Source organism: Pyrus communis, chromosome 6 (genome assembly GCF_963583255.1).
Source record: "Pyrus communis chromosome 6, drPyrComm1.1, whole genome shotgun sequence".
Classification (NCBI taxonomy): domain Eukaryota; kingdom Viridiplantae; phylum Streptophyta; class Magnoliopsida; order Rosales; family Rosaceae; genus Pyrus; species Pyrus communis.
Genome location: NC_084808.1, coordinates 29572332 through 29587988, shown reverse-complemented (window position 1 = coordinate 29587988; position 15657 = coordinate 29572332). Strand labels below are relative to the sequence as shown.

The 15657-nt window shown below is 37.9% G+C and overlaps 2 protein-coding genes across 3 annotated transcripts; one reads left to right on the top strand and one right to left on the bottom strand.

The window, feature by feature from the left end:
• Positions 1 to 299: 299 nt before the first annotated feature.
• On the bottom strand, positions 300 to 9513 carry LOC137737034 (alanine--tRNA ligase-like). Its single transcript, XM_068476383.1, has 23 exons — positions 9125 to 9513; positions 7975 to 8213; positions 7741 to 7881; positions 7451 to 7597; positions 7063 to 7215; positions 6759 to 6888; positions 6105 to 6201; positions 5909 to 6029; positions 5590 to 5649; positions 4926 to 4976; positions 4757 to 4852; positions 3985 to 4086; positions 3633 to 3755; positions 2833 to 2976; positions 2664 to 2735; positions 2483 to 2558; positions 2246 to 2388; positions 2046 to 2154; positions 1779 to 1966; positions 1462 to 1551; positions 1171 to 1350; positions 776 to 949; positions 300 to 603 (listed from the first exon to the last, which is right to left on the bottom strand). Exons 1-23 carry the CDS (start codon positions 9477 to 9479, stop codon positions 532 to 534), a joined length of 3063 nt encoding a protein of 1020 aa, XP_068332484.1. The 5' UTR covers positions 9480 to 9513; the 3' UTR covers positions 300 to 531.
• A 1282-nt stretch (positions 9514 to 10795) lies between these two features.
• On the top strand, positions 10796 to 15445 carry LOC137737109 (uncharacterized). Of its 2 annotated transcripts, none has more exons than XM_068476486.1 (8): positions 10796 to 11051; positions 11156 to 11575; positions 11650 to 11723; positions 11837 to 12220; positions 12490 to 13822; positions 13935 to 14029; positions 14256 to 14397; positions 14512 to 15445. In XM_068476486.1, the coding sequence occupies exons 1-8, from the start codon at positions 10874 to 10876 to the stop codon at positions 15189 to 15191; spliced, it is 3306 nt and encodes a 1101-aa protein (XP_068332587.1). In that variant the 5' UTR covers positions 10796 to 10873; the 3' UTR covers positions 15192 to 15445. The 2 variants fall into 2 exon arrangements, with proteins under 2 accessions (XP_068332587.1, XP_068332586.1); XM_068476485.1 differs by having other exon boundaries at positions 14253 to 14397.
• The last annotated feature ends 212 nt before the right edge of the window (positions 15446 to 15657 follow it).

Here is a 15657-nt window from a genome sequence, read left to right as displayed (position 1 = left end):
ACTACAATTATTTTCTCTATTACGTGGAATTCGCAAATACCAAAAAGCATTCCATCAACTTTCTCAACCAAAAGAACGAAATCCTTACATGGAGGAGATCTCATATCTCATTAATGTGGTTTAATGATGGGAGAGATGTACACATAAACAATGTCTACACGAGAGACTTAAGTGCCACAAGGTGTTTACCCTTTTACCCGTAACCCCACCCTACCCTCACTCAAACACGCCACATGAGGGGAGAGAGAGAGAGAGAGAGAGAGAGAGAGAGAGAGAGAGAGAGAGAGAGTCGCAAAAAGGGATACAAACGTTGCAGCTTTAGGTTTTAGACCTTTGTCTGGAAACTGAATGGGATATTCAGGTCAGATTCGTGCAATTCAACATAGCTTTTTTTTTTTTTTAACCTTCTCATTCAACACCTAGCTATGTAATCAGTTAGTACATTTTTCATATCAATGTTATAAATTTAATTGCAGTTCTTGTAATTTCTATCCAATTCTTCCAAGCTTCCATGGAGCTTCATGTCATCCTTCATCTCAGTTTCATCTGTGCAAAACTCGTTGCAAGGTCTATCGCCTCATTTAGACGAGATGCATCTGTTCCCTGATATTGACAATTCAATTGAAAATTTGGGAAAAAAGTAAGAAATCGAACCAACTTAAATCTTGAGCACGAAAAGTAATATGATTTGCACAAAATCATAAACCATATTCAGATTCTTGGCAAGGAAAAAAATTGGAGAAAGTGGTTGAGACATAAGTCGATGAACACTAACCTGGCCAGAGGCAAGGCCACCTTTTCCTTTTCCGCATCTTCCATTCAAAGGACCCATAGCTGCTGTCAACCACTCTGAGACCTCCAACTGAGTGGCCTTGTCCCCTGGTACGCCAGCACACACCAAAGCTTTATTTGTGGTCTCATCCGTGCTGAAAACCATGGCGGGCATTCCCTGCTCATGAACCATCATGATCTCAAGTTATTCTCCTCAAATTCACAAGAAAAATGACAATTGATCAACATCATAGCGAATAATAACCAAAGTATTTCATGATGATGACTGCTATTCATGCATTGCTCAATTCATGCCATGGTGATGGGTTTCTCCGTTATGTTATGACACCTATTGGTTCGCACAAGAGACCAAAGAGAAAGTGAAATTGTGCTACTGACCATCCCAGTGATCTTCAAAACAGCCTCACGAACTGCGGCTGCATCCAAACCAACATCAACTTGGGAAACACAGTAAGCTTTCCCATCCGAAGCAGCAACTTCAGCCATCTCAGTTGCAACCTTGACAGCATTCTTTATATTTTGCTCTGCAATCAACTTCTGAGCTGTCTTTAATTGGTTCTGTTTGGATGGAGCAAGAATTATTCCAGTTAAGTACACATATATAAAATACTGAATCGGTAAAACAAAAAAAAACAAAAACGCAGGTGTTGTCCTAACTAACTGAAATACCTGAAGCACAGCCATCTTGGCCCTGATTTCAGCTTTCTTAGCAGCTGGAATTGGTGCCGAGTCCACACGAGATTTTAGGGAAGCTACTTTCTGTTAAATGAAAAAAAAAAAAAAAAAAAACAGATACATGTTACTAAAAAAAAAAAAAAAAAAAAAAAAAAAAAAAAAAAAAGATTAGTTTCATATTAAAGATCTCGTGAACACTATCTGGTCAAACTTTACTTGAAAGCATAACTCCATTAGTTTATAGAAATACTTGAATTGTCATTTCTGAATCCAAACAATGAAGATTCTGGGGAAAGATCAAGAGAAACAACCTTCTCCAGCAAGCTTCCTTCAGCCTTGGATGCTTCATGTACGTCTTGCTCAAGTGACCGAGCCAATTCAATTGCCTGAAAAGCAATTTCACTTGTGACAGCAGTTATTCTCCGTATTCCCTTAGCAATTCCCTCCTCAGATAAAAGAGCAAAGGCCTTTGCTTCACGTGTATTTGATATATGTGTCCCTAGATGTATGAAAAAGATGAAGGTCAGGTTAAAAAATGGAAATTCCCCAACAAAACATCAGTAGGATACGACATTAACCTCCACAAAGTTCTGCTGAAATTGATAACCATTCCTCATTTTCAGGGTATTCCAAAAGGTCCTCAACCTTTCGCCCAATAGCTACCACTCTTACTGGGTCAGGATATACCTTTATTAAAAGCAAAAATAAATGTATCACGCAAGACAAAAATATAGCCATCGAGAAGTCTAACTAAATATGTTAACATTCAGAAAATTACCTCTCCAAATACAGCCCTTAAACCATTGATGCGCTTGGCATCAACCAGGGCTACCTCCTTAGCAAATACACCTAATTCAGCTGTGATTTGCTCATTCACAATTGATTCTATTCTTCTCAAACTGTCGGGATCTACTGGCTTGCCTGTTCAAGTTCCACTAGCAGTTTTAAGAAATCCAATAGACACAGATCATCACCTAATTCTCTTAACTTAATGGACTAACTTGAAAAGCTTTACCATGTGAAAAATCAAATCTCAATTTCTCAGCAAGAACAATAGAACCCTTCTGGTCGACATGATTGCCAAGAACTTCCTGCATTAGAAATGCTGAATGTCAGCAACTACATGGATAAAACAGTTAAGAAAATAAAATTAAAAAACTGGTGGCAGGTTTTGGGCTGTTGGCATTTGAACATACCCTCAGAGCAAAATTCAACATGTGCGTGCAGGTATGGTTGGGCGCAATGAGTTTACGCCTATTGTAGTCAACCTGAACCAGAGAACCCAGTAGGAGTTAAAACAAAAAGAAACATATATATCTAATCACATATGCATAACTATTAGCAAATAATGAAATGAAGAATCACCTTACAAATTACTTTGTCACCGACTAAGAGTTTGCCACCCTCTCCAGAAAAAGAGCCAATGTGGACAACAAAACCTCCATAAATTTGAACATTGCAAACTTGAAATGAGAGAGAGGATCCTTCAAGTGACCCAGTATCAAAAATCTACAAGCACATCAAATTAAACAAGATGCACAAAACCATTAATAAGAATCAAAACTATGCACAAAACAATTAATAAGAATCAAAACTATCTCAATCAATGTGATCTAATTGTTAGAACTCAAATCCTACTTACATAATATAGCACTAACTTAGTTCAAAATAGTGCTCCTGATCAAGAAGAATATATTATGTAAGCTACAGAATGAAAATGAGAAGAATATATTGTGTAAGCTACAGAATGAAAATGAAAAGTAAAACCAAGGACCCTACAAATCTTAAATGACTCCTTGTATTCAAAGTGAGTCTTAATTTGCATCCATGTACATCATGTTTCCTTGTATTATGAAGCCGCTGGGGATGTGCATGCACGACAATAAAGGCCAAAAAAGTTTAATTTGATTATTTTTTCGACCATTAGCTAGCAGTAAGAGGATTGGTTTCCAGTTTCCTTAATTGGAGCCTGTGATGATATTTTGTCTTCATACAAGATCTGATGCGTTTGTGAGAGAGAGAGAGAGAGAGAGAGAGAGATCTTGTGCATGGAAGTAACATCCTTGTAAGTTTAGTAGACTATATTATACCGCCAATTCAACACAAAAGTAACATCCAAAGACTTTTAATAGTAAAATGATGGATCAAAGTAACCAATATAATACCTGACCACCTTGCTCAGCATAAAAATTTGTAGACTCCAAAACTATACCAACTTCATTGCCAGCAGAAGCACTATTAATAAACTCAGAACCAGTATAAATTGCTTTTACCACACTTTCATGGTCCTGTATTGGTAGAGAAAAAAAAAATGCAAATATCAACAACAAATTCATTAATCCCTTGTAAAGAATGATGGAGCTTCAACTCTTGGAAACACTTTTTTTAATAAGAATACTCTTGGAAACAATTTTGTATATCAAGGAATAAACATTGCATGGCAATCTTAGTATAATTCCGCAAAAACATATAGAATATGCAAAATGTCAAAAAAAAATAAATAAATAAAAAAACTACCTGGTTCCAAATAAATTTAAAGCTGTCATCTGTTGCAGCAACCCCCCTCTTGTGCAATGTAGCAGTAGCATCAGCATCCATAACAATAGCACCACCAGATTGCTAAAAGAGTTTAAGAAAAAAAGGTAACATGAGTGCGCTGCGCTACCACATGAAATTTCTGTTATACCATTTATTTATTTATTTTTATTTTTTTTAGAAGAAACGATGACACTTTATTAAAATAAAAACAAGAATTACAAAATAGTGGATAAGAAATCCACCATGTAGCAAAGCTAGCTAAGACCTCTCAAATAGATCTGATTACAAGTAACATAACCTCAACCAAATCATTTTACGGCTGCTAACGTATCCCACACTATATGAGAAAGAGAATAATCCTTGAACTCATTTGAAACTGATGCCCAGAGGGCTGCCCAGTATCTTACTCTACCCCATAATTCTGCTACCCCGACTCCAGTATCTTACTATACCATTTAATTTATAAGAGAAGAGATTTCCACAAACCATTTGTCTACCCCTATAAACCCCTTTTTATTTTGAGCCTTTAGATAAATAAATAAATAAAAATCAAAAGGCAGAGATAAACAGGGGTGTGCGGAAAGAAAAGGGTGCACGAAAATAAATTTTATTGTCGCTTAGTTCCCGAAATCTAAAATTTTTTTTTTTTAAACAACCAGCATCATATGAAGAGAAAAAGGTTGGCCAACATATGAAGTTGACACTAGAATATGGATGAGCAAAAGTGGGAAAATGTCAGAAGATATAGTACCTTATTTTGAGCACTCCTTGATCTTTCTCGAGCCTCATCCATAGCATTATTGAAACCCTCAACATCAACTATTAATCCCCTTTCCTCTGCCATCAACTGTTGGAAGAAAGTACCGGTGAGATAAGTCATGTACACATAAATATCCAAGAGAACAATAAATCTTATGTACCTGAGTCAAATCTAATGGAAACCCAAATGTGTCCCACAAAACAAAAGCATCCTGCAGTCACAATAAGAACAAAGTAAACCATGGTAATCAGTAAGGGAAAATGATAATCTTCAAACATGAGCACTATCCCTAGTCTGCTAGCCATAGATAATGGAAATGATCCAGTTCAACGAAGAATAATTTAAGTTGGTGTATCCACATGTGTAAAGAAGCATCACAACTCATCCCCACTTATTCTAGCTAATGGTCTGTTTTACGAGAAAAGTTATTTAGCTAATTGTCAAGATCATGTTCTAACAAACTCGAGCAGCATCTGTGCTCAACTTACATTCAAGTAAGGTCAAACTAAACAAAGTACAGGTACTGGATACCAGGTGTCAAGAATATTCTTTCTCAGCATGAATATTATAGTTTCTATTTATGATGCACAGAGAAATATTTGTGTAGGACTTGGTTTTGTTGACACGTCTGTTGTTAAATTAGTTTTCTACCAACTAGATATTATAAAAGACTGCATTTTCAGAAACCAGTGGTGCTAAATGAAAGGTTGGAACAATGAAAAGCATCTCCCTCTCTTTTGTGAGAATAATACTCACAGCACTGACACATATGACACCGGTCGAAAATAAGTGAAAGAGTAAAACAAAATTCAGAAAATACTAACCTGCCCACTAAATGTTTTGCCTTGAACATCCTGAGCAGCCTTCTTGAATCTTTCTATTCCCTGAAAACAAATCAATCATCAAATCAACTCAGTTGCACATAACATCCCTTCCCCCCCCCCCCCCCCCAAAAAAAAAAACACACAAAAAATAAAAAACATAAATCTCTCTACAACTTAGTGTGTACATATAACGAAAAAAGAAAAGAACGTCTCATGAATAGGAAATTCATTTTAATGCAATCAAAAGAACCACAAAATATTGAACTTTGCAACAAAGAAAAGAAATGCCTATACAAAAATTCATAATGTACATTCATACCTTCTGTAAAGTCTTCTCAAAAGTTTCTTCCTCCTCTTTGATTACCTCCCTTATATGTGCTTCATGTTGTTGTACCTCTGGAAAAACATCACCCATCACTGTCACCAGAATGTCTACAAGCCTGGATTCCACAAATATCATATCAACATTCCATATAATTACAAATCACAAATTGCAGTATGTCTGTCATTCTTACCCATTGAAAAATCCTTCTTTAGCTTTTAGTAGATCATTTCCATACCGAACAGCACGACGAAGAATGCGCCTCAGAACATATTCGCGGCCGTCATTGCCTGACATAAGTAGAAACTCATAAGGTGCACTTTTAAAATTACTCCACCAAAAAAGGTTAAGAAAGTATTAAACAACTCAAAAACATTATATCTTAATGTAAGATGTAGCCAATAAACTATCACTACCAACTAAAAAAAAGAGAACACCCAGAGCTCTGCATTACAGTTTTCCCAAAAATATGACGACTATTTAGTTTTCTCAAAAATATGAAGACTTGCGCACATATGAGCATCTTGACATATTTTCTCACTCATTAGAAGTCTGATTAGTCACTATCTAAAAAGAATATACCCTTTCCAACTCGTTTAAAAACTACAAGGCATAAGCCTTCAGTGTAAACTACAATATCTCTACAAATAAGATGGAGCCAAACACCACCGATGAAACAGAGCCAAAAGACAATGAGCAAAGTAATGAATAAGTAGACCGACCACAACCAATAACTCACAACCGTGTCCCATATATGGAGTTCTGTTTACCCAGTGGGAAGCAGACACCAATGGCCTCAACTTCAGTAGAGTAGAAGGTAGCGTATGTTTAACTATCGTCTGCCTACCTGGACGAGACCCATCAGCAATGGAAAATGAAAGAGTTCTAATATGATCTGCAACAACTCTGTATGCCATGTCAATTTTGTCTACATCATCCACACCAACTTTCCCAGAATATGGTGGAGCCCCTGTTGCCTATAAAAATATTGGAGACATGAAAGCAATGTCAATAACAGAATATGATTCTTTTTCTTTTTCTTTACTGTGTAGGTGTCTCTCTATATACTCTATGTAGTTGGGTTTGCACCCTTTTCTGGATAGTAAAGGTATTGTGCTTTGAGAGGACCCTAAAAGAAATTGACATCCCACCTTTTGGATAGCATCAAAGATGGGCATGAACACATCAGTATCATAATTGCTCATCTTGTTCTGAAGTATAGAAGTTAATCTTTCAAATCCCATCCCAGTGTCAACATGCTTAGCAGGGAGCGGTTTTAGAGAACCATCACTTTCCCTATTGAACTGTTGGAGTAATCAAGGAACAAATACAGTTCACTAAATTAATTGTCCAAAAAATAAACCAGAAAGCAAAGAAATAAAATAATGTGGCACTTATATTGCAATTTTAGATGTTGTGCCATTAAATATAAACCATTAAGAACACAATTCCAGTTTTCAATGCCAATTTTCTGGACCTATATAAAATAAATGCTAATCCATATACAAAGATCCATAAGATATGATGTCAAAGTTATACCTGAATAAAGACAAGGTTCCAAATTTCAATGCAGGTAGGATCATCGTTGTTGACTAATGATGCAGCATCACGATTTCCTATTCTATCGTAATGGATTTCTGTGCAAGGACCACAAGGACCCGTATCGCCCATCTCCCAGAAATTATCCTATTTTGGTGGAGAGAGAAACAATAACAAAAACAATGATAAAACCAATTAGATAAGGTCATTTCAACCTGATAAATAATCATTAAAAAACTGTTATAAATTAAAAAAAATAAATATATATATATATTTGAAGAATAGCATACCTTACTGCCAAATGGTAGTACATGGCCGGCAGGTAGAAACTTAAGCCATAACTCTCTAGCTTCATCATCAGGAGCAAGACCAGCCTTCTCATCACCACCAAAATAGGTGGCATAAATTCGATCTTCTGGCAGCTTATAAACCTGCATATCAATACGTCAAGAGTCATAGTAAAATTATCAGCGCTAATATAGTTACTGGTGGTGAAGAACTAAAATTGGGTGAAATCTGCTTACTTTTGTGAGAAGCTCCCAAGCCCATCCAATGGCTTCTTTCTTGAAATAATCCCCGAAAGACCAATTGCCGAGCATCTCAAAGAAGGTGTGGTGGTAAGTGTCTTTCCCTACATCATCGAGATCGTTGTGCTTCCCGCCTGCTCTTATACATTTCTGGGTGTTGCATGCTCGAGTCAGCTTGCTCAACTGAGTGTTTGGGTCTGCTGTCCCCAGAAAAATGGGCTTGAACTGGTTCATACCTATTCATTCGAAACATGAATACAATCGAGCTTATCAACAAATATATACTCTATTTGGCGGGTGGGAGAACTATCAAATATTCAATATAATGGCACAAAACCCTGAAATTAAAAGAAACTAAAACACAACATGGGATTCCATAAACAATCAAGCTAATTAACAAAGATATACACTGTCTGGTTACTGGAAAAGTAAACCAAAGATTCAACATATTTGCCCAAAACCCACCCCCTTCAGTGGGCGCAAATGGAGGTAGCAGGACCATTGATCAACAAATTCCTACCTGTGACTGCGCCCTTTTTCCCGACTCAGGTCCTAAGTCTCAAACAATTTATTTTATGGAGTCCCATAGTGCGTGTCTGTCAAATAATTTATCACTAAGAAGTAAGAAGGGTTGCATTAATATATATATATATATATATAAGATAATTCCAGATTGAAAATCTCTGGACCCCATGTACGATCCAGTTCTACATCTCAGCGGTGAACTAATGAATAGAAATTGAGCTTCACTTCCCTGAGTCGGGAATGGCATCATTTATTAAAAACTGCTAGCGTTGACAATAGATGAGCATGAGCTAAAGAGATGGCCGGGCAGTTGACCGGAACCAAGAGCTGTGCCGGCAAATTTTCTATGAAATCGAACCAGAAAATTTCATGGAAATTAAGAAACTAAAACACAGCACGGATTGAACTACCCGAATCGATTATCAGGATCTCATGACAATCAACTTGAATCAAGCGAATGAATAAATATATGGAATAAAACAATACTCGCACAAAACCCTAAAAATATAAGACGGGACTGAACTGTCTGATTCGTTTTCCGCCACAGTAAAATCCAGTAACAACTAAACTCAAAAAAATATAAACACTAATAAAAGCGGAATTGAAATCGGGATTGACGAACCAGCATTGGCGAATAAAAGAGTGGGATCGTTGTGAGGAACGACGGGGCTAGACGTCCAGAAGACGTGGCCCTTGTCCTCGAAAAACTTGACGAAGGTGTCCCTGACGCGCTTCGCCGGCCACTCCACTTCCTGCGATTCACCGCCCGCCATGGCGGAGGGAGACGAGGACGTCGCGGAGGATGAGTAGCACCTGTAGCCCGCGGCGAGGGGGCGACTGCGAGAGAGGAGGGAGCTAGAGAGGAGCGGCGGCGGGAAATGAACGGGAGCAGAGGGAGAAGTGAAACGAGAGTAAGGTTGTAAGAGGTGAAGGAAGCGGAAGGCTATTATTCCTTTCTCACGGAATCCACTCCTCATTCATCCCTTTTCTATTGGGTTATGTGGTAAGGGTTATGTGGTAACGCAACCCTTTTGTTACGTGGTGTGGAATATGTGCCTCTTTTTTTGGTTGAATCTTATGCCCTTTTTATGGTTGAATATATGCCTCTTTTACCTTTTGTAAAATATAAAAAATTAGGTAAGTTGGCCAGAATAATTTAGGATGTATAAAAATCTATTTAGGATTAATTAAAAAATAACTAAGCGTGTTTTTTGATAATTACAAAAATAGTATGACTACGTTCATAATGAAAATTAAAACTTAGTCGTAATAATATTAGCAAGAGAAACCGATGTTAGAAATTTCTTTACCAACCACTTAATTTTTAAAACAAATTTCAATATTTCTATAATAAAAAGCACTCATGCATAAGTGTTTTTTTAGCATCTTTTAATTTGCAAATTTTTTTCTATAAATTTAGTTTACCTAACCTAGCATTACTCTTCCATTTTTTTCATCCGCAATTTTATTACTATTGATTACATAACTTGCACAATTCCAAATTTTTATGTGAATGTATTTAATTGAGATTTTATTTTATTACGAATCCAAGCATTCAATCATACATCAATTGAGATTATGAAAATTTGTTATATGTTATTACGAATTAAGTGTATTCAATCCTAATTATAAGAGAGTTTTTAAAAGAATTACGAACTAGTGGTCATCTTGTGGCTTTATCATGGCAATGCACTCTTCCAAGGATTGGGAAGACTCAAAGAGACATTTCAGCCTCTTCATAGCATCATCGTGTGATTTGCCAGCGTTAGAAATTAAACTCATAACGTGTCATGTTAAATACAGATCTAGAACTCGTCTCAGCCACTAGGCCACCCGTGGTGCTTATGGATAATTATGCTCATTTTTTTAATGATATAAAAAAAAAATTCAACTATCAACCACCATATGCTTGTGCTAAAAGTAACAAAGCGACCTTGAGAATTAAACCTTATGTTCTGTCACCAATGCTCAAACCCTAAATCAAGTAGCACTCATCATTGCCGGCAGTCCAGTGAAAAACTGTAGATTCGACACGGATCATCACAAAGAATGCAGTATCGGATAATTACTCGGCTTTTAACCATCGATAAATCTTTGCTCATCTTTGGATCACCATTGAAGAAATTAGTATGGGCCGGTTAAGCTGGGCTTCAGACTCGCCTCTCTCATCTTAAGCCTACCCGACTCAGCCCAAAATAATTCATTGATCAGCTTGGTGGCCGACCCGCCATACCCAATACCCGACTCGCAAGCCCATTTTCATTCGGCTGAATTTTAGGGGAAAGGAAATCGGGTCGGCGGGTGAAAGACTGGAAGTGTATTCCGCACAGTCGCGGTGATCCTCTGAGAGAGTGTGACGACGACAACGACGATGACGACGAAGAATAAGAAAGTGGTGTTCTTAGCTTGCTGGGTATTCCTCGCGGCAGCAATCCCAGCCTTTGAAACTAAATCAGACGGCGTAGGCGAATGGCAACTCCTGACAAAGCAAAATTTCTCCTCCCAGATCCGCCTCCACCCTCACATCCTCCTCATCGTCACTCTCCCATGTAATCTCTCTCCGTCTCTCTCAAATCATAATCCTAGTTATTAATCTCTAATCACGAGTTTATGTTAATTAATTATTCTGAGTTAATCTTGAAATGCCGCGCAGGGTCGGGAGAATCTCGATCGCTCATGAGAGATGTGGCTCGATTGGTTACCGATAATCATGAAGATTTCAGCTCATTGAGATTGAGGTTTATGTACAGAAACGCAGAGAAGGTGTTGGCGGACGCCATTGGAGCTGCCACGGAAGCAGAGGGAACAACAGTTTTGTACTATCACAATTCTGTGTCTTACAAGTATGGCGGAAGACTTAGGGCGCAAAATGTATTGGCCTCGCTCCGTCCGTATGTGGCGGTTGGACCAGAAGAGCTTCCGTTCAAGTCCCTAAAAACTGCGGAGAAATTGAAAGAGTTCGTTGATTCAACTGACAAAGCTTTGATTCTGTTTGAGTTTTGCGAATGGACTTCAAAATTGCTTGCCAGGAGGAAGAATAATGGAACCGATGGAAACGGTTTTGCTCTGCAAGGTAAAGGTTTAAACTTTAAGGCCTCGTTGGGTGTTTTCGATTAGATTTTAATTGATAAGAATTTTTCTTTGCAGGGAATTTTCTTGGATTCAACATCAGCGGAGAGGCGAGTAGATCACCAGCACACTTGGGGAAGAATATCCAGAAGGTCGCGGGTAGTTTCGAACTGCCATTGTTGTTATGATACTAATTTATGTGATGAAATATAGAAGCACAAGTTTAGTGATAGTTTGCTGCTGTTTTCTTTTTGGGAAAAAGCAGGGTATTGAAAGTGCAAAGATGTGCGGTGTTGATTATGGGCTTGGTGGTGTTCCTTGGCTTGGGGACTTCAGCTCGGTAAATGACAGTGCTTCTTTTGTGGAGTCTGAGCAAATGAGCTCATTCTGTAATCGCGAAGAATATCAGCTGTTTGACTCTTTCCTCTCGAAGTTCACAACCGTTGCACGGGAGTTCTTTCTACCTCCTGAAAGGTATAAATTTGGTCTGGTCTCAGAAAGATCGATGCTCTCAACTTTTGGGATTGAAGATTCCAGTACATGGTTGACAGTCCTGTACTTATCTGGATGCCCCGGTTGTTCAAAGATTATTAAGAAAGAGGAGGACCTCAAAAATGCTTTACAGATGGATAATTTGGTTGTTACGGAGGTGAGTTATCTATTCTTCCCTTTGGATTACTAAACGTACTTTCGGTTAACTTATACTTACATATAAAAATTGGTGCATGAATAGGGCAGTAGTTCCATGTTTAGGTTCCACGCATGCTAAGGGATTAAAACAGCGGTCAATAGTATCTCATCCTGCATGTTTACTTCATTTTTCTTTTTGCTATACTAATTCTTTTTATAATTTATTGTGGATAGCTCACTTTATTATTAAATTTAGCAGTGAAAAAATTGATCCATAATATTTTGTAGTTGGAAGGTCTTGGAAACACTTTGAAGCCTTCTTTACCTGCAAACCAACCATCAGCACTCCTATTTGTGGATAGATCATCTGACTTGTCAGAGACTAGAATAAAATGTAAGAAAGCTCTTGATTCTTTTCGAGAGCTGGCACTGCACTGTCATATTTCACGCCAAAGTGGTGGGCAATATGGAGACAAGTCTGAGAAACCCTCGGTCCAAGATTATCAAGCTTTAAGGAGTACATCTGGATATCCAAAACTAAAGTTGTCTCAGACAATCAAATTAAAAGACAAAACGTCTACTTTCATGATTGTAAATGAAGGAAAACAAGTCACTTTGGATAATATAGCTTTGGATCTACAGGGTGGTTCCTTGAAGGAGATCTTGGATATCTTACTTAAGCAAAAGAACAAAGCTAAATTAAGCTCGCTTGCAAAAGAGTTAGGTTTCCAACTTATATCAGATGACATGGACATCAAGTTAGTGAATACATTGCCAGTGCAGAAAGAACTTCAGTCTGATCAACTTACAGAAGAACTGTCTAAGGAAGGCCTTGTGACAAGTAGTGTTAACTCAGACAAGGATCAATTGCCACACAGGACTAGTGTATCTGCTGAAGAGCATCTGGAAACTTCCGAAGTCACAGATTCTGAAATCTTTTCTCAGACTGATGAAGAGAAAACAGCATATGTTGGTACAAGTAAGCAGTTCTTATCTGCAGATAGTGAACAACATCTTGCAGATCATAAACTTGATAGTACTGAAGATATAAAGGTCGATGAAGAAAGTTCTTCACAGGAAGACAAATCAGGGGAGCAACAGCTTCGCTTTCAAGGTTTTGAGGGCTCTTTTTTCTTTTCTGATGGTAATTATCGATTACTTAATAGTCTCACTGGTGGATCAAAAATTCCTGCCTTGGTGATAGTTGATCCCATTGCCCAGCAACATTTTGTCTTCTCAGAAGAGGCTGATCTTAGCTATTCTTCACTGGCTAATTTTCTTTCTGGGTTTGTTAATGGAAGTCTTCTTCCATATCAACAGTCTGAATCTGTTCTTCAAAGCTCTAGGGAGGCCACTCAACCACCATTTGTTAATCTGGATTTTCGTGAAGTGGATTCTGTCCCTCGAGTTACAAGTCGTACCTTCACCGAGCAGGTGATTGGGTTTAATCAATCTGACACTGACGCTTGGAATAAGGATGTCTTGGTCCTTTTTAGCAATAGATGGTGTGGATTTTGCCAGAGAATGGAATTGGTTGTTCGTGAAGTATATCGGGCTATGAAGGACTATATTAAGATGCTGAAAAGCGGATCAAAGAATGAGAAAACAAGGTTTCACGATGGTAAGTGCATTCTAATAATATTATAAATATGGGTTATATAAAATGTAATCGCCATGTTTAGGCCTTTTTGTCTTACTGGTCCTATATTCATATGATTGGCTATATCTGACAGGTGACTTGAAGGATGAAATGCTGAAGCTTCCATTATTATACTTGCTTGACTGCACCTTGAATGATTGCAGTGTGATATTGAAATCAATGAATCAGGTGTGTCTTGTGGAATGCACAAATATTTCTCTTATATATTTATAGTAGCGTGAATATGTATCTTTTAACCCAGCTGGCTTTTATTGTTATTTCTGTAGTTTCATTTCTACGTTTCTAAGTAGCGTATGTTCGGTAACCTATTTCTGAACAACAATTAATTAAAAATTGTTCTTGAATGTGTGTAATTCGTGTCTTTTTTGTGCTCATACCTTTGTTGGAAAAGCAGAGGGAAGTTTATCCTGCTCTGGTGCTCTTTCCAGCTGAAAAGAAGAATGCTGTCCTTTATGAAGGGGATATGGCAGTCACTGAAATCTTCAAGTTTATGGCCGATCATGGAAGTAACTCGGATGATCTTATCAGTGAGAAGGGTAATTCAATTTAATGTGCGATGTTTATACTACTAATGCTTATGGGTCCTTAACTTCTTATAGTAATTTTCCTTGTTCAAGACTTAAGTCGTCTACTTGTTGATGATTTTGTAGGAAGCTTATGGACTGTAGCAAAAAAGTGGGGAAGGAATCAAAATTTATTTAAGGTCCAGTCTTCTGACATTCACGAGGGAGCTCCCTTTGAAAAGGACACACTTCATGAAATACTTTTAACACAGACGCATAAACAAGGCATTAGAGACAATCAGCCCGAATCACACACATCACAAGGTTTGCAGGAAGCAGCCCTGCATGTGGTGACCGGTTCCACTTTAGTTGCTACTGATAAACTTCTTACTGTACATCCCTTTGATAAATCAGAGGTCCTTATCGTCAAGGCAGATCGAGTTTCTGGATTTGAAGGTCTGATTATTAACAAGAATATCAAATGGGATGTTCTTCTTGAATTGGACAAAGGGCTGGAGATGCTATCTGAGGCTCCTCTGTCTTTTGGAGGACCACTTATAAAGGTTGGAATGCCTCTTGTCGCATTAACTCGAAGATTTGTTATGAATGAGTATCCGGAAGTCCTGCCGGGTGTTTACTTTCTTGATCAATCAGCAACATTTCGTAAAGTCGAAGAGATCAAGTTAGGAAATCAATCTGTCAGCGACTACTGGTTTTTCTATGGGTATTCAAGTTGGGGTTGGGACCAACTCTTTGATGAGATTGCTGAAGGAGCTTGGAACTTGAGTGATGATGGTACGAGGCATTTAGATTGGCCATCTGGTTGACAGTTTTTTGACGTGATAGAGTTTTCGGAGCATCGCACAGAGGAAATTGGTTGAGCAAGCGCTGAAGGAGGTTTTAGAGAGAAATAGGTCTGCACACAAAACAATTTGACATGTTTGTAACATCTTATGTGCAAAATACTGTAAAAATATTAGAATTTTTAGTTCATTATGTTACCAATCGAACTACAGGCTTGACTTGGATGTAACATTCATGAGAATTTATTTATATAGAAAACCCTCATGAGAATTTAATCGATCTATTTCTGAAATTTGGTTCATTTCGATGCTCTTTCTTTCTGTGTGGGACGATGCCGGGGAGAGAGGGGAATGTGTCGAGGCGGCGCCACTAAAGCTTCATGCCATTGAATACTGGTCCCGAAAACGATCAATACAGAGACATTTTGGTTGGTATTTCACCTCGATATCGATGGTACCGAGAAAACCGTCCGATTATGTCATCTATAAT

Coding starts and splice junctions, on each gene's coding strand:
- LOC137737034 (XM_068476383.1), bottom strand. CDS start 9,479: ATGAGGAGTGGATTCCGTGAGAAAGGAATAATAGCCTTCCGCTTCCTT. Junction 2,736..2,832: donor GTGACAAAGTAATTTGTAAG/GTGATTCTTCAT, acceptor TCTCTGGTTCAG/GTTGACTACAATAGGCGTAA. Junction 950..1,170: donor TTTTGAAGATCACTGGGATG/GTCAGTAGCACA, acceptor GTTCATGAGCAG/GGAATGCCCGCCATGGTTTT.
- LOC137737109 (XM_068476485.1), top strand. CDS start 10,874: ATGACGACGAAGAATAAGAAAGTGGTGTTCTTAGCTTGCTGGGTATTC. Junction 11,724..11,836: donor TGGGGAAGAATATCCAGAAG/GTCGCGGGTAGT, acceptor GGGAAAAAGCAG/GGTATTGAAAGTGCAAAGAT. Junction 12,221..12,489: donor ATAATTTGGTTGTTACGGAG/GTGAGTTATCTA, acceptor AATATTTTGTAG/TTGGAAGGTCTTGGAAACAC.